At 44.8% G+C, this 24,459-nt stretch overlaps 1 protein-coding gene across 3 annotated transcripts in view; it reads right to left on the reverse strand.

The window, feature by feature from the left end:
- Positions 1-24,459, reverse strand: part of nlgn3a (neuroligin 3a) — a 125,099-nt gene that overhangs the window by 71,064 nt on the left and 29,576 nt on the right. Inside the window, exons 4-5 of one of the 3 annotated variants that reach the window (XM_031557987.2) lie at positions 12,204-12,263; positions 2,874-3,023 (exon numbers count right to left, since the gene is read on the reverse strand). In XM_031557987.2, the coding sequence (XP_031413847.1) occupies positions 2,874-3,023; positions 12,204-12,263 (210 nt within the window). Of the gene's footprint in view, positions 1-2,873; positions 3,024-9,191; positions 11,598-12,203; positions 12,264-24,459 lie in introns of those variants that run through there. The other 2 variants (XM_031557989.2, XM_031557988.2) reach the window with 2 other exon arrangements.

Consider the following 24,459-nt stretch of genomic DNA (forward strand, 5'->3'; position numbering starts at 1 on the left):
GGCTGAACAAGAACCCCTACTCCTACCCTGTGTAATGGGCCTGAGCAAGAACCCCTACTCCTACCCTGTGTAACGGGCTGAGCAAGAACCCCTACTCCTACCCTGTGTAATGGGCCTGAACAAGAACCCCTACTCCTACCCTGTGTAATGGGCCTGAGCAAGAACCCCTACTCCTACCCTGTGTAATGGGCTGAGCAAGAACCCCTACTCCTACCCTGTGTAATGGGCCTGAGCAAGAACCCCTACTCCTACCCTGTGTAACGGGCTGAGCAAGAACCCCTACTCCTACCCTGTGTAATGGGCCTGAGCAAGAACCCCTACTCCTACCCTGTGTAATGGGCCTGAGCAAGAACCCCTACTCCTACCCTGTGTAACGGGCTGAGCAAGAACCCCTACTCCTACCCTGTGTAATGGGCCTGAGCAAGAACCCCTACTCCTACCCTGTGTAATGGGCCTGAGCAAGAACCCCTACTCCTACCCTGTGTAATGGGCCTGAGCAAGAACCCCTACTCCTACCCTGTGTAATGGGCCTGAGCAAGAACCCCTACTCCTACCCTGTGTAATGGGCTGAGCAAGAACCCCTACTCCATATTGAGTGTAACGGGCTGAACAAGAACCCCTACTCCTACCCTGTGTAATGGGCCTGAGCAAGAACCCCTACTCCTACCCTGTGTAACGGGCTGAGCAAGAACCCCTACTCCTACCCTGTGTAATGGGCCTGAACAAGAACCCCTACTCCTACCCTGTGTAATGGGCCTGAGCAAGAACCCCTACTCCTACCCTGTGTAATGGGCTGAGCAAGAACCCCTACTCCTACCCTGTGTAATGGGCCTGAGCAAGAACCCCTACTCCTACCCTGTGTAACGGGCTGAGCAAGAACCCCTACTCCTACCCTGTGTAATGGGCCTGAGCAAGAACCCCTACTCCTACCCTGTGTAATGGGCCTGAGCAAGAACCCCTACTCCTACCCTGTGTAACGGGCTGAGCAAGAACCCCTACTCCTACCCTGTGTAATGGGCCTGAGCAAGAACCCCTACTCCTACCCTGTGTAATGGGCCTGAGCAAGAACCCCTACTCCTACCCTGTGTAATGGGCCTGAGCAAGAACCCCTACTCCTACCCTGTGTAATGGGCCTGAACAAGAACCCCTACTCCTACCCTGTGTAACGGGCTGAGCAAGAACCCCTACTCCTACCCTGTGTAACGGGCCTGAGCAAGAACCCCTACTCCTACCCTGTGTAATGGGCCTGAGCAAGAACCCCTACTCCTACCCTGTGTAATGGGCTGAGCAAGAACCCCTACTCCTACCCTGTGTAATGGGCCTGAGCAAGAACCCCTACTCCTACCCTGTGTAACGGGCTGAGCAAGAACCCCTACTCCTACCCTGTGTAATGGGCCTGAGCAAGAACCCCTACTCCTACCCTGTGTAATGGGCCTGAGCAAGAACCCCTACTCCTACCCTGTGTAATGGGCCTGAGCAAGAGCCCCTACTCCTACCCTGTGTAATGGGCCTGAGCAAGAACCCCTACTCCTACCCTGTGTAATGGGCCTGAGCAAGAACCCCTACTCCTACCCTGTGTAATGGGCCTGAGCAAGAACCCCTACTCCTACCCTGTGTAATGGGCCTGAGCAAGAACCCCTACTCCTACCCTGTGTAACGGGCCTGAGCAAGAACCCCTACTCCTACCCTGTGTAACGGGCTGAAATGACATGTCATGGTGGGCTACAGCACTGCACTTTGAGTTCTACAGAGAGACTAGACTGGAAGCACTAGGGCAGGCACACCTCCAGAACCATAACCTAACCATTCTGCATTAGGCTTGCTAGTCATGATGACCAGCACCAGGTGGGATCCTTCACCCAAGTCAAACACTATTTTCACTATTTACCTAGCAATGTTCAAATAGCACACGTTTTATTTCCCCGTCATCTGATCTAGTAGATGCTGTTTTTGTATAGAACATCTGTATTCAGGCGAGCTAAATAACCTCAGTAATTGTTAGCAATATTACAGCTACAATATTACCGCTGTATTAGAAAATGGTTGCTTTGCTGTGTGGAGTGCAGTGTACAATGAAGCTACATCATGTCAGTATTGCCAGAGGCTCCACCCCCTTTCTGATTGCTTGTCGAGGTCCAGGACCAGGCCTCTATGAAGTGCCTTGAGACAATGTGTTTCTGTCAGTGGGACTAAATACATGAACCGAACTGAACTGAATTGAAGCCAACATTAGAAGTCTAGTAATAAGCAAACACACATTTGCAGCCCAGCAAATTCTCTGTAACCTTTAGCAAGATGGCACATTCACAGGACTTAATTCTTACGCTTCTTCTAATGTATATCGACGTCTGTGAATATTATGTCCTCAGCCAAGGAGGTTAGGTTTTTTTTCGGTTTCATTTCTTGGTTTGTTTGTCAGCAGGAAAAACTACCAGGCCGAGGGAGAACTCATGGGGTGTGTCCAGGAATCTCTTTATGGCTAGGCTAACAGAACTCTTCCTCCTCCCACTGAAACCTGGTCCCTGGGTAATCAGATATCTCTTTTTTTCTCGTTCTGCCCCTCCAACTGACGCCAAACCCTTACACTCGCTCACTGCAACTGAAAGCCCTGCTGTGCAGAGAGAACTGATTACACATTCTCCTTCAGTAGGCCTGTTTTCTTGCAAGACGCTGTCATGGCAACCCACAAATTGACTGTCCCTTCTAAGTATTGACACTGCCCCTATAAAACTCTCATGAATGTCAAGCCTTCCCCTATTTACTTCACATAAAGGAAGTAATTCTAAACAAAAATCATAAATGAAATGGACATTACACCAAAATCACAATCCACAGTAAATTATTGTACACTGCACGATGCATGAAACACTTACCCAGTACTCCGATTCGGAAGTTGAGCGTGATCACAATGACGTTCCCGTAGCTCGCCAGCACGCTGCCGTCAATCATATTCCCCGTCCCCTCCATGTACGATCCTCCGTGTATGTAGACCATGACAGGCTTGGCACCTTGGTCTCGAATGTCTGCAAGAGTGGCCACCGTTAAACTTTCACTTGCCTTCGGGCCGTTCACAGCAAGGAGTAAAAAAACACACACACACACACACAGTGCAGAGCGGTCGGGTTCGACGGGAAAGCCCTCCCCAGATACCAGCTAATGTGCTATCAGTGTTTTCAGATGAGCACAGTCATTTGTCTTTTATTGCTAACTGCATGAGAAAACAAATAGATGCGAACTGATGGGGTCAGACACCTAATTGGCCATTTGGGCTCATTTTCAGAATCAGCTTGGCTCTGTCTGCCAACTGCTGGAATAAAATGACTGCCATTTTGATGAGGATTCTGCAGCTGCATTTTTTATTTAACTTATTTCTAGCGGGAGGAGAGGGGAGTTAGCATGTCCTCTAATAATAAATAATAATTGTATGCTTTTTTGAAAGATAAGAGTCTACCTGTCCAGGTTCTTTTATGGGAGGATGAAGAATTGGCCTCTTTTATGGCTTTTTTTTATCTTTAGAGAATCTTTTCATGGGTTTATAATCAGAGAGGCTGCAGAGTCATTCTTCACCCTGAGGTATCAGTTTAGTCAAATGAAAATCTGAAACCAAAACGAACAAGAGCCTGTTTGAGATTACTGGCAGAACTACTGGCTTGGTAGAATGAAGGAGACCAGGAGATCTCTCTCCTCTTCCTCTTCCTCTCTCTCTCATTCCCCTTCACTCCCAGCGTGGCAGCTGTTTTGCTCACCCTTGAGAGCTAAGAGAAAGCCACTGGGCTCTGATTCAAAAGCCCTATATTGTATTCAGGTTGCCATGGAGACGGCAGACCGAAAATTCAAAATCCTCAAGAACAGCTAATCACAAACAGCACCCTGGCTGGTGAATCTGCCCGCGTCTGTGGCACTGTGCATCTTCACTCGCACATGTTCCCATTAGCATGTGAACAGTCAAAGCAAATTACTTTGTGAGCCTTTCATGAAAGCATTGGTGCTTTGTGGGGCTATATGGGTTGTTATTTTCTCCCCTTTCCTCGTCTCCCCCAAACACCCATTCATGATTCAACAACATATTCAATCTCCCATTTTGGAGACCAAATAAGCAGCCTCTCTGTTTTCTAGCCGAATATCGGCAAACATGTAAATACATCTTGTCGCACGTCTGGTATCTGGGGGTGCAATCAAAAACTATGATTTCATAACTGACAATTATTTGTTTACACTTATCTTACACAAGAGAGGAAATGCATGAGGTGAAAACTAGGATGAAGAGAGAAAATGAAAGATTGTCCTGTTCTGGAAACCACGAGACATCAGAACAAATGGATACGAGTAAAGAGACAAAGAAAATGGGGAAAGCAAACAGACAAAATGAAAGGAGGAGAGGAGAAACAAGAAGAGAGATTAGTCATGTCAACGTTATAAGTCGCCTCTTTTGTTGATTCACATCATGTTACTATGACAACGTTTGATGCCCATCTGTGGGCTATCTTGTGGTACATGTTCCTACTCTAAGTGGCAGGCAAAGCTGGACTCCCTGATCAGTTCATTAACTTGAGAAGGAGCAGATTCATTTATATTCATGTTGTTGGTGACTTACACCTGAAAAGACCTGTGAGCTGCCTCAGTTTTGTGAGGCCCAGCACAAAAACTAACACAAGAGAAATCCACAGCATTTGACAGAATTCCAAACAAAGACCACACTGAGGGGGAAAAAGAGAAGTTTCATTAAAATTCATTTTTAAAAACATTTACATTTTCATCAACATTTTTTTTCACTTTCGAAAAAATGAAACAAATCAAGACAAATAAACAAACAAACAAAAAGAGTCGGAGAAAGCGAGGAGGCACCGACCGCGGCCACATGTGTGGAGGGAGGATGTGAGTTTACAGGGTGCGTATGGCAATGTCAGGCTCACGGACGCGCACTGATGGTTGACATGCGGACAATGTTGTGTCATTAATGAGGACGGATGACTCACAAAGACACACACACACACACACCGACGCTAACTCTCCCATTCACACAAGTCCTCCACACTAGCTTGATTTCCCCCCTCAGATCGCCTTGGTAACCCTCCAACTCCAGCGATTGGTGAGGTAAAAGGCATATTGGTCTGCCGCACAGAAGACAGGGGTAAAACAGCACACATGGCATTGTGAGCCTCACGTGTACTGCAGACTGTAGACTGGTATGGAGTTCTTGAATACCCCGCAAGCACATATGTCAACCCAATCTACGGACTCTGAGTCTTCTGACTGGAGTGTCGCTATGTGGAACAACTCCAAAATAACACCAGTGCTGAGAGTTGCCAGTAAAGCTCTGTAGGAAGGCACACCAGGCTCCGCACAAAGCACTCATAAATCTTTTTAGAAGGCACTTTTGCATTGTGACAGACCCATCACTCCAGAGAAGTTTCTAGAATAGAGGGAGAGAGACAGACAAAGAGAGAGGGAGAGAGAGAGAAAGAGGGAGGGAGAGAGAAAGAGGGAGGGAGGGTACATGCACTGCTCTAAGTGCTACGAATAGAGTGCTGTAAAAACACTGAAACTTGTCAGGCTGCATCTTAACAGGAGCAAAGGCTTATGGGAGAGACAGACGTGTGCCGCCACTGTCTGCCTGAAGTCGCCATCTCTGATTATGTGCTTGGGCCTGCGATGCTCTGAACCTCATTAACACACAGCAAACTCTCTGGACATTCCCTAGCGCAGAGAACCTAATCACAAGAATACAGAGACAGAGAAGACATGAGCAAAATGCTCAATTTGCATGTATTACTTAGCTGAGTCCTTGCCTCACAAGCCCCTGCCTCTAATGTTAAGAACTGTGGTCATGTTGATAACTGCTATAGAGGTTTCATATTTGAGTTGAAACATCACAAAATGGCCCCAACCCCGATGTAATGGCTACATTCCTATGTGATGTGTGACATCACTTTGATGCTCTGTGTTCCAGGTCTCAACTCAACCCCAGATGGGAGGGGGTGACCTTTGAAGGAGGTGATTTTGTCAACCCCGGACACTGTTATTTGTGCATTAAATATGATTCTGATCGGAGCGCTGGCAGGTGGTTTGATGTGTTCTTTGAAGCCAGGCTCCTGGCAGAGAGAAGGGGGGAGAGAGAGGAAGGGGGTGGGGGGATGGGGAGAGAGAGAGAGAGAGAGAGAGAGAGAGAGAGGCACAGAGGACCACATTTCCTCCTGTCCACCTCCCAGCCCCCATTGCTCACAGCCATGCAAATCCCACATCACACAACACGCGCCCTCCATCTGTGACACCTACACCATCCAGCGAAGAGCAGCGCTGTGATTCAGAGCTGCAGAAGCCCAGCTGTCTCTGTCTCTGTCCATTGTGGATCGCATGTCTCCTTCAATACGGGTGTATTTTAGGATGTCTCAAGGAGCGAAAGACACAGAGGAAATGAATGTAAGACCTACATCCCTTTCTCCATCATCGTTCTCCTCCTTCACTGAGTCTGTGATTGCAGGAGAAAGAAAGAAAGAAAGAAAGAAAGAAAAAAAACTGAAATCTTCATCTGGGGGGAGGGAGTAGACAGCGCGACACTCCAAATATCCCCGCTGAAGGCAGCAGCTCCCTCTCCAACCGCCCGCCCTTCAGAGAGGATGCTGAAGAGAGGTGCACGGGGCATGTGTGTGAATCACCGCCATTGTCAAGTCCAAACCTCAGGCTTCCCAGAGCAACAATCTGCACCAGGTGGAAATCCAGTCTAGGGGCAGGCTCAGCTGAATTAATTCTAACACCCAAGCAGGTGGAGCTGAGATGGCTGGCACCAACGGGGGAGGGGTTGGGGATGAGTGTGTGTGTGTGTGTGTGTGTGTGTGTGTGTGTGTGTGTGTGTGTGTGTGTGTGTGTGTGTGTGAGTGTGTGTGTGTGTGTGTGTGTGAGTGTGAGTGTGAGTGTGAGTGTGAGTGTGAGTGTGTGTGTGTGCACTCCTGATTAGGCCACATGGATTGGCGTGCCAAACAGATTCCTTGCTCAGCTGTGGGAGAGGGCACGGCAGCAGACAGCCAAGAGAGGGTGTTGGTGTGTGTGTGTGTGTGTGTGTGTGTGTGTGTGTGTGTGTGTGTGTGTGTGTGTGTGTCTGTCTGTCTCTCCCTAAACTCAGCGCAATACATCAAAACAAATGTATCCGTGACATTCCACCTTTGGAGATTTAGTGCTGAGAACTCCCTAAATACACCCCGATTGTGACAGGATAAAACAATGGATCTTGGCCCTAACTCAATCCTGGGAGGGATGCGGAGCGGAGCGGGCGGGGCGCGGTGGTGGGGCTTCTCCACTCTGGAGAGGGACTGAGCAGCCAGGAGCCCCTCGGAGGCCTTAACTGGATGAGGGGCTGGCTGAAATATGATTCCGCCCGGGGAAATTAGCCAAAGATGGACCACCGACCGTGACAAGATGACAACATCTCGCTAAGTAGATTTTGGAGAGGGTGAACAAACACCCAAAGCCCCGACTGAGGGCTTTTAGCACAACGAAGGGGAGAGGAAACGTCTGCAGACATCAGAGATGGGAACCAATAAGTAGGAATAGGAACAACTGAAGGGCAAGAAAGGGGTATTTAAATAGGTCCGCAATCCTTGCACTTGCCCCTGAATATATGCCCAGTGAGTTGGCGCTCGCGTGGAGAAAACGGCAGTAAAAAGTGAAGAGGCAGGAGGGTATTATCCGCAGTGGCAGGGCAAACGGCAGTGCAAGTGCAGAGGCAGGAGGGTATTATCCGCAGTGGCAGGGCAAACGGCAGTGCAAGTGCAGAGGCAGGAGGGTATTATCCGCAGTGGCAGGAGGGTATTATCCGCAGTGGCAGGGCGCTGGAGCTCGTGCTTGGAGCAGCTTCGGCTTTGAAAGGGGGTGGGGGTCCGTTTTGCGGAGTGAACTAGAGCCACCGCGCCACAGCCTACTGCGTCTACCTGGCTCCCAAGATCCTCTGTGACAGCTCTGTTGAACGCTGCCTGTGAGGTGCTTCTCTACTAGCTGGGAGCTTCATACCACAAACCAAGGAGAGGAAATGCAGTTAAAACGGATACCACCAATTCTCTTCGGAAAATGCATGTATAATATCACTCATTGCTGATGTAATTTGATTTTGAATGAGAAAAGTAATGAGATTTCAAATCATTATTTGCTTAGATGAAATAAGCTCTAATTGCCTGTGCAGGTGCAGGTGGGTTTTTTCTGGTGCTCTGCACACCAATATTTTCTTGTTTTGGTTGCACGTGCAGATTGCATTTTCCGCCTGCCTACTTTGTTACAGAGTGTGCTCTCTCTCTCTCTCTCTCTCTCTGTCATGATTACGTGTTACCATAGCAGTCAGACCACACCGCAGACAGGCTCCTGCCCATGCTGTGCTCATATCCAGGGCAGTTGGCTTCTCCAGCCCTGAGCTGGAAAAGGGACATGTCTGCTAACTAATATCTCAGGCCCGAGCCACTCATCTCTGCAGAAGCCCACTCCTGGTGGCGTGTGTGTGTGTGTGTGCCCGCCACATCCTTGGCAGTGTGGCATCTGGCGAGATGCGCAGCCCATTTGGCAGCCTTGTCGGGCCAGGAGATGATTCTGCTCTGAGAGTCTCCATGAGCGCTGCTCGTCGGCTCACGGCTGCCTGTTTGTTTTTCTCTTCTCTTTCTCTCCGTGTTTGCCTCCCTGCCTGGTAAAGCACAGGTAATGCAGTGACCTAAAGCCCCCCATGCCTTCCCGGGACGCTGGCACTGAGCTGCGTGACAGGGGAGCACGGAGCACGGAGAGTTCAGGTATGGCCTCGTGTCACCCCAAATAGAAGTGAAGAGCCTGTGGCTAAATCGGCGGGGGAACCCCAGGTATGACCCCTCGCTGGGCTGCTCCATATTGAATTGCCTTAGACTTGCTCAGCATCATGCTACTTCACACGCTGCTCTTTTCTCATCAGGCATACACCACTGCACTAAGCCAGACCCCAAGCTCTGATTGAAATTCTAGTGTTGGCCCAAAACCATCGCAGCCAGTTGTGGAAATATATGAAGTCAGCATTTGACGGGCGTGAGCAAATCGCTCGCCTACCAGGAGAGCCGGCACTATTACTAGGGTAAAGCTTGCCAAAAGAGCAGACAACACCGTACGCCATTTACACAAACATAGAGGGGGATGTGCGAACTCAAGTGGAGCTCACAACCTAAGTACCCTGGCAAGAAAGAGCTTACCTGACAAAGCCTCCCCAAACAGACACCACGCCGGCCCGGTACCGCTCACTCTGGAACCGGTCCGGCTCAGACCGGGCCCGGCCGACACACCTCCCCCTTGTGCGGTGTATCTCTCTCAGCGGGCCCAGCCACTGATGGGGTTAGCAGGGGCGATAGAACAACACTATCTGGAGTATGATAGCGATTCTGGGGCTTAAGCCTTCCCCGTAGAAGAAGAAAAAAAGGACGCTTCCTCTGTTCTAATCTTTGTTTCATCCACCCAGAGCTCGGAATATCCCAAGGTAAATACCAAAAGTGAACAATGCTATTGCTGAGCGAGAACTTCCTCTTTTTTTTTCCTTTCGCGAGCGGCTAATCCTCTCACCACAACTCGTGAGCCTCCCTCTCTCCTCATCTAAATCCATTCCATTCCCTGTTTAAAAGGCATGTTATGATATTCTGCAGTGAGCACATATTTGCCAATGATCATCACAGTGGAAGTAATTGCCGTAAGCTATTCGGTGCAGACTCAATACCCTCTTCTGTGGCAAATAAAACACTACACTGGTATTCTGAATCAAATGCATATCTTTCTGTTACTAGTTTATCATCCACTTTGCATTTTGTTGTTTTAATATTTACCCTCATGTCTAGAGTTTTACATTGTATTCCTGAGGGGAGGCATCCTGGGATGCCAGCTCAGTTGATGCTACCCTATTTTGAGCGTCTACAAACCAAATTTTTCCCCCCCAAAACCAAATCAATGCTGTGCATGGTCAGAATTCAAAATGGATTTGTTAGGAAACACGTCATGTTCCAGACGTACTTGAGTCCTTTGGACCGGAATGTCCAAAATGTTATATTTCCAGGAGTGACAGCATGTTTTGTTTTTGTTACACCAACACAAACACTAAAGTTTAAGAATAAACTGACCAGTTTGTGGTGTGAGACTTCTACTTGGAATATATGAGTAAATCCAGCAATACCCTTACTACAGCCTATTTCAAGGAAAAACAGCATATTTTAGCAGTTTATGTATACTGTATGTGGTTGGTCTTTAGATCTCCAGATGGCAGTCTGATGTCATGATGACATCACAAGCTACTGCTAACCTCTGCCCTTAGTGGGCTTCTAGGTCTAGAGAGTATTTATAGAGATATTGTTACTATTTGTTGATGTACTCTGTCTACATTACATTCTCTGTTCCTTGACAGCAGCATTTACAAAGAGTTGTGGGGAGATTTAGGATGGCTTTAGACATTATCAGCTAATCTGAGATTTGATTGAAATCCCTGCGATCTAATGAATGTTCTGTTGTTGACAGAAATAGAAACTGATCGCTGGTGTTGAGAAGGGGATTAACGCTGTCTGGGTGACATTTAGCGCACATACGGGGAGAGAGGCTGCTCCTGCCTTCAGTCTGCAAGGGCAGCATCTCGGAAGGAAGATGTACAAGCTGTTACCTAACCATCTGACGAGGAAAGGCACAAGACAAGGGAAATGAATATGCCTTTGTGATGCGTAGTTTTTTTGTTTTTTTGAAGGGTAGCATTTACCACTAATCATTTGTTGTTACCCTCTTGAGTGTCTTTAGACACTGAAAGCTATCCATCTCCACCAGCACTGCAAACCCCTTATGCTTCTTCGCTGACAAAATGCTGCCTGTGCCAAAACAACATCCCAATCACAATCTAGGGACTCCTCAGCACAGTAGTACAGGGTTAAACACCTTCACCTACTTTAGGAGAAGACTGAACAACATGCTCAAAGTTAGGCATTCAGATTCAATGTCAAGGGCGAAGTTAACAAGCACTAAAACTTTCCTTCCCACAGTTGTGTGTGCGTGGGACTAACAGGATGGAGGACGAGCCATAAACTGGACTAAAGTTGGGGTGACATTTACATGCCAGTCTTCAGCCTTGTTAAAGTTGAAGACCTCGCATTAAATGGCAAATAAACAAAGACCAGTATCCATGCCCACTCGCCTTCGTCAGTATCTGGTTGTCAAGTAAGCTGGGGGCAGATTCTCAACCCTGTAGCAGTGGAATGGAGACATAATTTGGATTTTGAAATACCGTATAGTACCGTCGAGCTCAGCTGGGTGCTTTTGTCTCACTCCCACTCCACTCAACAAATGCACAAGAAACACTTCATCAGCATGCATGCGCTGAAACAAACTCCTTAGACATTTTAAGGTTTCAGTCACAGTTTGAAGTGACAAGTTTTGGCAGCATCATCTCGCAAGAAGAAGACAGTTGTTGCTCAGTGTGTCTCTGTTCGATTATTTCCATTCTCAATGTCATATCTGTCTGAGTGGTTTATGTAAAGTGTAACTATTCCGGTTGCTGCCTGGGTTTAGTATTACTTCTGTGAATAATATGATCTCAAGGGTGTTTGGTTACCAAATATCCATGACATCACTTCTGCTTTACCATTTACCACACACAATCTGCTGGATAATACTATCTGGAGTAATGCAAACACATCCACATTGTGATTTTTACCACATTGATTTGAAGCAACAATGTTGTTTCACCAAAGTAACTTTGCACCCCACAACCTTCCCTTTAAACCACAAAAAAAGGACAGCAAACAAAAGCCATGATGCAACCGGGTTCTCTCAGGCGATGAGCATTTAACTTCCGCGCGTTCAGGTCAAAGACACATGATACCCATCACACCCTGCAGACAGTCATTTCTATTCCCCTGTGTAAATGATCCCAACATGAGAGCTGATGTCCAAAACGAAATATTTGAAGGAATGATAACCATCTCTGCATGCCACCGAAAGGTCACACTCTCCAACGAAATCAAGATAAAGCACGAGACAGAGGCATTTTCAGGAACCAATCATTCTCCACAATCACACTTACTGCTCTGCTGAATGCCTCTCTACGGCTCTGGCTGGGGGGCGGAGGGGGGGGGGAAGGAGCATGAAAATGGCTTGCATTCAGACTTTCCAAAACAGTCCATTCTGAACAGGGGGAAACCAGGACAGGACATGCACGTGTCTCCGACCACCTGAGGAAATACCTTCGTCTTCATCGCCGTCGTTATCAGAGAAATCCTCCCCCTGTTTTTTCGAATGCGGCCCTAGGGGTGAACCGGTGGGAAGAGAGAATGGAGAAGAAGCACAAGAGAATTCAAAATAGCATGACGGTCAAGACAAGCTGGACAGACAGAGGGAAGGGAAGAAGAAAACAGCCCCCATACAGTGTGCTGACAACAGTAGACAAGCTGGGCTGACACCAGCATCCTGATTAAAGGCATTTATCATACATTAATATGTCTATGTCAAATATATACATTTCACCCAATCATAAATAAATGATAAATTCATCCACTGAGTGATTGCATAATGAAGCAATTTTGGTAAGGGCTAACAAAATGGTTGAATAAATTCACCGTGGCCTGTGCGTATATTTACTGCATCAATAATGCATAGAGCGTATTGCACAATGTATGCATTCTATATAACTATTCACTAAACTGTTCTTTGCTGAAGTCAAATCAACATGGATTATGGACAGACTACAGTGCGCCACGAATCTATGCAATCACCAGGGAATGGCAATCTGTTAAAGCATTGAGAAAGAAAATAAGAATATCAAGTATAACCATTTGTGTGTGACAACAGAAAGCTCAACATAGTTGGTATCTATGTTTCACTGTTACATCTATGTCTACAGTTTAGACATTAGTAACATTTGTCAACAACATTCAATAAATCAAGACATTTCTCAAAATATGAGATTGCGATTGGCAAGATGATTAGTTACACTCTCACAGACCTCAAGCAGTGTATGTCTGGTCACACTGACTCATTCTTTCAAACAAAGATGCCAAATAATTATACAGTTTATTGGCACATCTTCAGTTGAATTATGGCGGTCATTAACATTAGATTATACTGACATCTAAGATCATATTTCACAATGAGCTATATACTGCCATAACACCCACTTAAATCTTTCTATGTCAAAAACCATTTCCAGGGACTAATTCTTTTTCAGCTAAATAATATCATTATCTAATTTCCTGTTTGACTGTATTGGTCTACTCACAATGTTACTTAAGATATGTAGAACTCATGTGTGTAATTTAGCTTCAAAGTGAAAAAAAATAAAAAAAATAAAATACACAATATGTCAAATTTCATCTTAGAAAGCTGATGGCCCCTTTAAAGTGGACGATGGGAAGGCGAGAGCCTCAGACCTGTTGTAATGTTGTGAAAGTGTGTCTCTCTCTGATGGTGAGTGTGAGTGCCTACGACAGGTCCGTGTGAAATACAGCAGGTGGCAGGTGTGGCTCCCTCGGCTAAGATGCTGTCCGTTCTTATCTCCTCTGCATTGTGGTTGGCTTGCATGTTGTCAGTTAATTTAATGGGAAATTGCAAACACACAATACTATGCTGACACACTACTCAAGGGTCACGAATTGCTGTTGACTACAACCAATAAGAATTCACTTAACGGGGATAAAATAATTTAAAAGTTTGTTTTATAAGTTAGCTATAAAAGCAACATTGCATTGCTGTCTGTAAAAACTGACCTTGAAACTTTGTGTTTACTTAAAACGGGCTATAGCGATTAGATTCCTTTTTATTTTATTATTTGTTGGAAACTACTTTTCTATTTCAAGGATATTTTTGTATTTTATATGTCTTTTACATATTTGTAGCTGCAGTTAAAAATCTGCCTATTGGCAATTCTCTGCGTTTGTGTGTGTGTGAAGGGGCCTGTGTGTTCACATATGCGTGCGTGTGTGTGTGTGTGTGTTTGTGTGTGTGTGTGTGTTTGACTGGCAGAATCGCCACAGTGAGAGTCAGAAGGGGGATGAGTGGGGAGAGATCCATTTTACTGATCAGAGAGACAGATCGCCGAGGGACACAATGCCAGCCAGCATCCCGTCCAAATACACTCTAATATTAACCTCCGGGTTTGGAGGCCTCGCAGAGGCACCATAGAGACTAGCAGCCTGCCATGCTTTTCACCCCCCCCCCCCCCCATCCCCCCACATCTCCCCTGAACCTCCATGAAGCTCACAAACTGAATTTACAATGCGCTCGATACAACAGGATGACCTATGCGCCCAAGTAAAGAGTGCGGTGAATGTAAAGTGCATTCCGTTTTGGAGGAGATGGGGGGGGGACAGAGAGAAAGAGAAAGAGGGAAAGAGGGAAAGAGGGAGAGAGAGAAGATAGAGCCACAATAGATGGGCCTGGAGTTAGATATCGGAAAGGTCAAAGTGCGACGAGGGACTTATTGGCAAAATGTTGAGTCTTAACAATCGAGAGGCCTATTCAGTCGGCTAAATATCCCGAGGTGGCTGTTCCCAGGCTGCGCGATCACGTCTCTCTGATACTCTGCCGCACCAAGCCCCCTCCTCTGCAGTGCCTGTGCTGCAGCCGACACCTTTGAAAGGATGATTGAAAATGTTCCCAATTCCGTTACTATTAAGGAGATGGTGATAGCGTTGGAAAAGGACAGCCAAATTGTATACAGGATTCCAGCCGTTTGAGAATAAAACACGGCGTGGACAATTTATCTTTTATATTAGGGAGACCAGAGGAGAAGGGAAGCCTGTGTGTGCTGAGCCAGTGTGTGTGTGTGTGTGTGTGTGTGTGTGTGTGGTGTGTGTGTGTGTGTGTGTGTGTGTGTGTGTGTGTGTGTGTGTGTGTGTGTGTGTGCTGAGCCAGTGTGCTACACTAGACGCTCTCCGATAATTAATACCTCAATAGAAAAGTTAGCCTAGCGAAACAGCTGTGTAATAGAGTTTAATGGGGAAAAATGCTCTTACTGGCCTGCCAACACAAAGCCTGATTCAACCTGACACAAATCCACTACACATATTTCTTTGGAAAACACACTTGGACAAAGTTGAGAAAACAGATTAAGGGGAAATGCTTCAGCAAAAAAGGTGTTGGAATTACACATTTTGTATGAAAAAAAATATATATTAATTCAGAAAGAAGATGACAGACCAGCTGGGACCAACTGGCTGGTTGGACTGATCACGCTACTACTCTCGCGGGACTGTCAACAAAGGGCATATCTGAGATATTGGGCACTTAGCTGGGAGATAAACAGGGCCATGAGAGCAGCGGGGGACCTGAATGGTGACTTCCTGGATAAGCTGTGTCTTGCATTTCAAGTTGAAATGAATGAAGCGCCACTGGCTAAGGCGAGCACTCTCACCAGTGCTGCCATCCGTGACACATTCAACAGCGCTGCTCCATATCAAGCAGTGGGAACACACACTCCATTTCCACTCTCCACAGACTCCCGTTTTTATGTCCTCCAGAATTATTTTTTTATTTTTTTGGCTGCTGTTGCTTGGCATGCCTTTTTTCTTGCCCAAGGATCCACAGTTTCCCTCCCCCTTAGCCTCAGCGCTGGATGCAGCCAGCCATCCAAACTGATTTCCATGCTGTATTATTGTCTGTCCCCACTCTGTCTGCGTGTAACAGGGGCCGGGCCACTTTTACAGTTTTCATTGCCCTGGCAACTGCAGATGGATCCTGTAAACTATGGCCCTCGTGCTGTGTTCACTATCGCTCTGGTCACTCCATCACTATGGCCCTCGTGCTGTGTTCACTATCGGTCTGGTCACTATGGCCCTCGTGCTGTGTTCACTATCGCTCCATCACTATGGCCCTCGTGCTGTGTTCACTATCGCTCTGGTCACTCCATCACTATGGCCCTCGTGCTGTGTTCACTATCACTCTGGTCACTCCATCTCTGACACACTCCACTCTTTTCCCAAAACAAAATGGGACACAGAAAATCAATCCAGTCCTACGTTCTGTCTACAGTGTAGGAAACAGTCACAGAGGAGATAAGTGATTATGGTAACAGGTAGCAAGGCCAGATGAAACTCTTGGCCAGCCCCGGTTGAAAACAGAGTGTTAATGTACTTTTAAATCCTATGGAACAAGGAAGGGTCTGATCTGTAATAGCTACAGAAGGTTTCAGGGCAAAGGATGCTGACCTCACATATACGATACCTGACAAAATACAGATTACATAATCTCCACAATTATTCTATTTAGGACGGAAAACAGAAAATAAGAGCTTCATCTTTTCAGTGAATTTCCGTTCACTTCCTCAGATCAACAGACAAATATACAGTGTGCTTTTAAAACGTACATGATGAATTATTATTTATTGGCAAATATATAATGAATGTGCTTGCATAAACTCTAGATGTTCCCTGCATACTAGGACATTGAGGGAACAAAATGAATTCTAAATGTCAAAGCTTGATGTTTGTATGCTATGCTCTTTGACAGTGATATCTGCCTACATTATTCCATTCTATCAGATTTCTCCTTGGATTTTGTGCCAAGCCTCCCATTTTTGTAATCAAACGCCAGAAACAAAACATCCATACATCTCTCACAGTCACTGCTATCCTACAAAATGCTTTCCAATAGGCTCCCATTCCTAATGGCTTTTGACATGCAGGACCTTGAGTCAAATCACACACCACTTAATAATCACATCATGAAATATGAAAACCATACAAAATACATAACTACTCTGAACTACACTGAGCCCATTTCCGCTCCGGTGTTGAGCAGACTTTACTGTTTATTACACTAATAGCATGTAAAGGTCAAGTGAGACAGTGGACCGACATGTTACTCTATTTACACTTGCACTTGTTATGGGCCTGGTTGTTTTTAAATACATTTATATTCAGGGATGTATGCATATATTTACGTTATAACGACTCTGTGCATTCATATACTGTCGGGCTGAGTATATCTTTTGTTGTTGTTGTACGTATTTCCTGATTGATGCATTCAATATCACACAGTTGCGGCTAAAGGTTGTCACAACAAATAGGGGGATTCATTACGGGAATCTAATAAACAAATACCGCCATAACTGAATTATAATGTGCTGTAGAGGAGGTTGAGTCCACACCAAATATTCTTCCCCACAGGATTTTGATATATTTATCTGTGTGAAAAACGTGGTTTTCCATAAGTCATGAGTCATTGCCCCTCTAGTCAGCCTTGCAGTGGTCATAAAAACTGATGTGCTGAAGCAACAAAATTGATCTCATTCTTTCATAACCAATATATTCCAGTTCATTTTGCATCACATAACCTCTGAATTACTGGCATGTTACAGTATACGATAAACGCAAATATAAAAGATAGTCTGTTGTTTTACAGTTGGTGGCATGTCATGTCTGGAAAAAACAGAATCCGGTGGAAATGTATGGATTCAAGATAATAAGGTACTAAGAGCTACTACTATTACTAAGTTTTTTAATTTTGCCACAATAACAAAACAATTGGACCTAACTCACAAACTGTGTCCATTTAAAATCTATTTCACTAACATTGGATTCATTAGTTTTTTGTTCAAAAACACTTGTGACAACCTATTTTAAGACATAAATCGAAAGTACTAGCAAGTCAGAACTGTGGGCTTTTGTCCAGCAGAGTTTTTCGGTGAAGCTTGGCTTCTCATGTTTCCATAGCACTTCCTGTTCATCTGCAATGAACCGAAGGATAATTGCCTCAGAGAGTTACCTGGCACACTATCTTTAAGGCCGATGTCGCACGGACACACTCCTGACATGACTGTGTGCTGCTCCTCTTTCCCTTTCGACAGTCTCAGCTCTGCCCCGAGTGAGCTACATTTCCCAGTAACGACGAAAAGACACAAGTAATGATTATATGCAGCGAACTGCTGCCTCCGCGTTATGATGCCTATTGTTGCAGCGCTAATATAATTAGCTCTATGTGAAAGGCTTTTTAGCCTGACTGTCAGGCTCTTTGCAGCCAAACATCTCAACCTTAAAAGGACAGGTTATTCTGTACAAGACACTGTATGCCTATAATAAAGACGGTGAATGGCTGGGCCAAAAGGGAACACGTATTAGGAGACAAAGGCAGACTGTACCAGTCAAGAGCGACCAAGGTCTGATGACTATGGGTTATGGTTGCCTGGCAACAGTCACTGCTGTTGTTCATCTAATTCCATACTAATGCAAGCACATTTATCAAATTTGACAAAAGACCTGATTTCATAATTTTCCTTTTTAAAGACAGATATAATACTACACATTGGTTACATTTACACTGAATGAAGAGTCCATAGTTACAGTAGGTCATGAATAGAGATACCCCTCACACTAGAATTACTGCTATACCACTGATGCTAAACCACTGGTCCAACTAAGAACATTCCAGAAACAGAAAAAAGTCCAACCCAATTGTATAATTTGATTATACCCCCCACACACACACACTATTCATCGAAAAGCGAACGCACCTGTGGTAGAAAGAGCCGCTGCCAAAGTGGCAACCATGCCATGATGAACGCTCTTTGGGAAAAGCAATTACCTTTAAATGCAAGCCTGGCCCTCCTGTGCTCATTACCTTTCATAATTCATCAAAATCCAAAATCAATTGATGTGGGCACAAACGCCAAGCACAGCTAAATGGGACGCTTTGTCATACCAAACAGCCAGCACGTCAACAGCGCACAGTCATGGGGAGAGCGTGGTGGAAGCCACATCCACTACCGATGCCTGACCCATATTCTAACGGACAGGTCCTCCAGAAACCCTCTTCCCACAGCCTCCAGTTTTAATGTGCAGGTAATTTAGCCAACATTAACAGCACACCAAGGGGTAGTCTGAAATTGCGCTGTTTGACATAGTGCTGCCACTACAAGTGTCATTTGGCCACTGCTGAACATATTCAGGCAAAAAGGGGGGAGGATTCTCACCAGGTCTTATCCTAAATGAGTCCGTTGTGGTGTGTGGGACCTAGGTTGCTTGAGAGAGATAGTGGGGAGCTGACATTTCTGTTAAATGCTAGCAATTTGTTGTCTTAAGCTTACCACCATCTAAAGTAATGTGATACATATAATTTGATGGGTATACTTAAGATAGAAGCGCCCTTACTGAACAATTAAACCTAGAAAAACATTTCTAGGCCAACAGCCTAAATGTGTCGGCAACTCACACGAGAGGCTGGACATCAAATCCCTATTTTTAGAGCAGATGAAAATGCTATGGATCAGGAAACATGTCATGCATCACTATTCTCCAAATATCAAAGATGCAAGACACTTGATAAAAATGTCACTGCAGAGCTGAGCGATGGGGACAAATGAGCGAGGCCTCTGACTGGAGCTAATTCTGTGGCAGTAAAGCCCTTGGGGTGAGTCTCGTGCAGCTAAAATTGGTTTAGTAAAACCAAAGCTGTTCACATGTTTACTCTGGAATAGGCCGTCCGGAGCAGACAATAACATATCTTTCTGGTTCTTTCTGTTGTTCTGAAAGGGTGATGGGCTGATTGTGTGACTCACACAGAGGGAATTAATCAACAGGAGCACTACAGATGTGTTTAAATGTCACTTGCAGATGGATGCGTCTGTAAGATTCATGATCAAGCAGCTGCTGTGACCACCAAAAGTTGGCCAGCAGAATATCCCAAATGGTTATCTTATCATGGTCACAAAGGAAAGGTCCCCACACTGGATTTGCACAGACACCTGGGGTCAGGAAGCAAACTGAGGTGTGAGTGACTGCAATTAATCATAGTATGGGAATGGAGGGAAGCCATTGAGAACCATCTCAGTCAGAGAAACCAGATTATCATACAGAACAACAAAAGATTGCCAGACCTGTTTGCATTACAAGCCTAGCTCATTTACATTAGAAGCCTAGGAGGTGTCTTAGAACAGTATATATGGCTAGAATTAGAAATGCTTGTGGTTCAGACCTACACCGCTGAATCCGGAGTATGTTCTACGTGCTTCGTTACTGCACTTTACTGGAATAAAGATTGCTGCATCAGAAACAAAGAAACTTCCTTCATTTCTTACAATTGGCGAGCCACCCATCTTGCAATTTCCACACAAAAAAAAAGAGGGGAATTGGTAAGTATTCTACTATTCTTTTGTTTCAGGAAATGTGCACGTTTAAAACAACCTAGAAAGGAGGTTTAAGGATAGAGATAATCTGTTTCATGTCTTTGTTCCATTAATAAGCAGGAGGTGTTGTGGGTTAGCTCTGTGCAATTTTTCTAAAGATTCTAAAGTAACTGAATCAGCCCGAAGTAGTGTGGTAGTAGAATTGTATCAGAATATGTTTCTAAAGTAACTGAAACAAAGAGGCCCAGACCGTGAAAAGTTTCTAAAGTAACTGAAACAAGTAGATGAAAACCGAAGTAGTGTGATTAAGGCCCAAAGTACTGTGGCCCAAGGAAATTTCCAAATTTCCTGGAAGAACACTAAGTTGTGCCCGACGGACAGTGGCATAATTAACCGGTGTATTGGTGAGTGTGACAAAGAAGTGTAGCCAGCCCGACGAATTGTGGCATAAATTGACTGGATAATAGCCAGTAGTTGAACATGAAGCATTAAAGACATACATTCAGATTTAACGACACAAATCCATAAGCTTGTGATAGGATCCGACGTAACGGGAAAGATGAATAATTTGAATTTAAATTGTGGACGCGGTTGACTGTTGAAAGAGGTTATTTCATTGTTTAGGACAGACACTGCATAGCCTAGCCAGTAAGTGACATACGTAGCATAATATCAAGACTGACTGATATAAAAGGAGCTTGTTGTTTTGTTTTTTTTTAACTTAAGAATGGAAGATATTATTGTTCAATACATCTCCAAACATGGTTCGCATGGAATGTTTGACGGAATAGAGAACACAGAGGATAAGCCCTACGAGTGGGCAGGGTCCCGGTTCGAAAATTATTCCAAGATACCAAAACACAAAAAAGGGAAAGTTGCAAATGCCCTTCAAGGACTTCTTGCCACATACAAAGTGACCAAGAAAAGATTAGACGAGGTAGAAGCAGAGAGAGGCCTACTGAAAGAAGAGAATAATTCACTCTTATCACGACTTAATGACGGGGCAGCACACATAGAAAATCTTCAGATTACTGAAACGCTTTTGAAAATGGAAAATGTGCAGTTGCAGAAAGAAATGGGAATTCTCAAGGCTAATAACAACTTGTTGAAATCAACAGTGGAAGTGTTGTCAGGTGAGTTAGATAAGGTGATACATAGGGTTAGCCAGTTCTCCAATTGCACATCTGATATTAGCAGCAGCAACGCCGGCAATGAGGAATGTTGGAAGAAACATTCAGATTCACGGGATAGTCAGAGCCAATATTCAGGTGTCACGGTTAAATACCCAATGGCACCAATTCACTCCACCATTGTGCGAAATGGAGCAAGTGGAGAGGAGGTTATGTCAAACACAATCAAATGCCTTACTCCCTCAGAGTTAGAAGTAGTGGTAAAGAGTGTGGGAAAATTTGAACCTGGGAGACAGGATCCTGTAGAATTTCTCTCCAGTCTGGAGACCTGCGTGAACATTTACAGATTGACAGATTTTGATGCTTGTGTTGTGTTGAGCCTGTGCCTTCCGTCTACATTATCTAGAGCTTTGACAGATAAAGTAAAGAATAGGATAGGAAATAATCAGGACCGAAAAAAAGCACTACTGGAGGTCTTGGGGATTGCATCTGTCAATCCAGAAAAGTTAGCAGAAGTGTCAATGAGAAAAGGGGAACATCCAGCGGCTTTTGCAGATAGGTTACTGGACGCTTTCACGACATACAGTGGTAGCCCTGACATCATGACTGAGGATATTGGCTATAAATTTGCTTTGATCAACAAGAGTGATCCCCAGACTCGCTGTGCCATAGAAATGTTTGTGACTCATCTCTCAGGCTATGATGAAATTATTGCTAAAATGACACAATTTTACAATAATCAAGCCACTTCTAAGAAATCACATCCTGCTGCAGCTACAGGAAGTAAGCTTTCCCAGCAGAACAGGAGACAAAGAGGGCCAGAATCCTCCAGTTCTTTTAGTTGGCAACACAGAGGTCAAAGCTTCAGGAGAAGCAATCCAGTGGGTGCTGTTATATGCTATGCATGTGGAGAAGAGGGTCACATCGCAAGACACTGCCCAGGTAGTGGGGGTAGGTATGAAGACTTTGTTTGCTATGCATGTGGAGAGGAGGGTCACATCGCAAGACATTGCCAAGACAGAGGGAGAAGACATCAAGGCATTTTCTGTCATTCATGTGGTAAAGAGGGACACATAGCGAGGAACTGCAAAGACAACAGATCAGAAAAGCAGAACTCTGTTTGTTTTTCTTGTGGAAAGAGGGGACACAAAGCCAGAAGGTGTAACTCTCCAAAGACAAAAAGAAAAAGCTATCAAGTGCTGCTTCAGAAAATACATAGTCTACAGACTCAATTGACATTGCCTCAAGACAAAAGACCCAAAGAGGAAACTATTAACACCTGGCCGGACAAATCACTGCTTGGAGAGAATGACTGTAGCTCAGACACAAGCAGCCAATACATTGGAATTCCAAATGATGTTGATAGTAGCACACATTGAACATGTGTGCTCTATAAAAAAGGGGGGAGTGTATATTTGGAAACCTGTTTTAAGGTTGTGTCTTGTTTATGTTTGTGTTGTCGATGCATGTTGGATATGTGGAAATTCTTGTGGGGAAAGGGGGGGCAATATTATTTTTTGTATATACAATTTCAGACACCAGATAACCAACCCAATGGAAAGGGGTACCACTTGTGGCAATGGAACCTGTGGGACCAGAGTCCACTTGGGAGACCAGAGGGAGATGTGGACAAGGGCCACCACAAAGCAGAACAGGGACCAACAAGAAAAATCCAGACGGCGACCACACAACAGAATTCTACAGACTAGGAATCCAAAGAACCTGAGACCATACATGGATCTGAGATCCACAAGCCCAGATTCACCTTAAGAGATTGACTTATAGAACTAAATAGACCACAAACGATGAAGACCATAACGAAAACAACCCAATGAACAACAAAAGATCTTGAAACTTTTCAGAGCTTCATCTGCTGAAAGGTGAAAGGCAGAAAGACACACTCAATAGAGTGCATGGACAAGAAAGACAAAGAGAGAATCAGGGAGCGTCTTCTCTGAAATTTTAGAAAGCGATTTCACCAGAGACCAATATGCATATCCACAACTGGTGTGCATATCCTTACCCGAACGAACACACAAAACACGAACACGAACACAAACACACACAACACACACACACACACACGGAGAGATGAAAAGAAGATGCATGCTATGATGTTTGATAACAATTTGGCCCATTTACATTTATATTTACTTGTGTTTTGGATGTCAGATGCCCTTATGTTTTGCTCAATTATCTCAGACTGTCTCCTTGGCTGTGGTGGTTCTCAAATGCTTCTCCAAACCTGATAAAAGATTTTTATATTATAGTTTCAAATTACAGAATGACCCCCTGATAAGTTACCTATTGAGACTGGGAGATGACCAGTGTACGCGAGGGTGATGAATCCAATGACGGGTAAGACTCCCTAATGGCCACAGAGGGAGCAACCTAAAGCAGGACATCACCGCCACTGGGCACCTCTATGAAAGGTGTGACTCTGAGAAAGAAAGTTTATGTGATGCTATGTATGGCTTCATAGCATCAAAGGGTGGACTGTAAGATTCATGATCAAGCAGCTGCTGTGACCACCAAAAGTTGGCCAGCAGAATATCCCAAATGGTTATCTTATCATGGTCACAAAGGAAAGGTCCCCACACTGGATTTGCACAGACACCTGGGGTCAGGAAGCAAACTGAGGTGTGAGTGACTGCAATTAATCATAGTATGGGAATGGAGGGAAGCCATTGAGAACCATCTCAGTCAGAGAAACCAGATTATCATACAGAACAACAAAAGATTGCCAGACCTGTTTGCATTACAAGCCTAGCTCATTTACATTAGAAGCCTAGGAGGTGTCTTAGAACAGTATATATGGCTAGAATTAGAAATGCTTGTGGTTCAGACCTACACCGCTGAATCCGGAGTATGTTCTACGTGCTTCGTTACTGCACTTTACTGGAATAAAGATTGCTGCATCAGAAACAAAGAAACTTCCTTCATTTCTTACACGTCCAATAAGCTGCATTCAGCATGCTGGCAAAGCAAAGAAGTCTCAGTCATTATTTTTAGTGGGATTTATGTGGAATTAAGAGTTGGTGATCTGACTGACGCAAAGCAAACACAGCTTACATTGGGAATACAAAAGTAAAATACAAATATAGTATTGATGAGAAAATTCTCTTCAGTCTGTTGCAAGGGTGTTATATTGATAACAGTGTCGCTCAGTGTGCATAATAATGTCGCCTAACATGTCAATTTCCTTTGGCAACCATTGCTTCCCTGGTAACATTGTGTCAACAGTGAGTGTAAAGA

This window comes from Clupea harengus, chromosome 20 (assembly GCF_900700415.2).
Source record: "Clupea harengus chromosome 20, Ch_v2.0.2, whole genome shotgun sequence".
NCBI lineage: Eukaryota > Metazoa > Chordata > Actinopteri > Clupeiformes > Clupeidae > Clupea > Clupea harengus.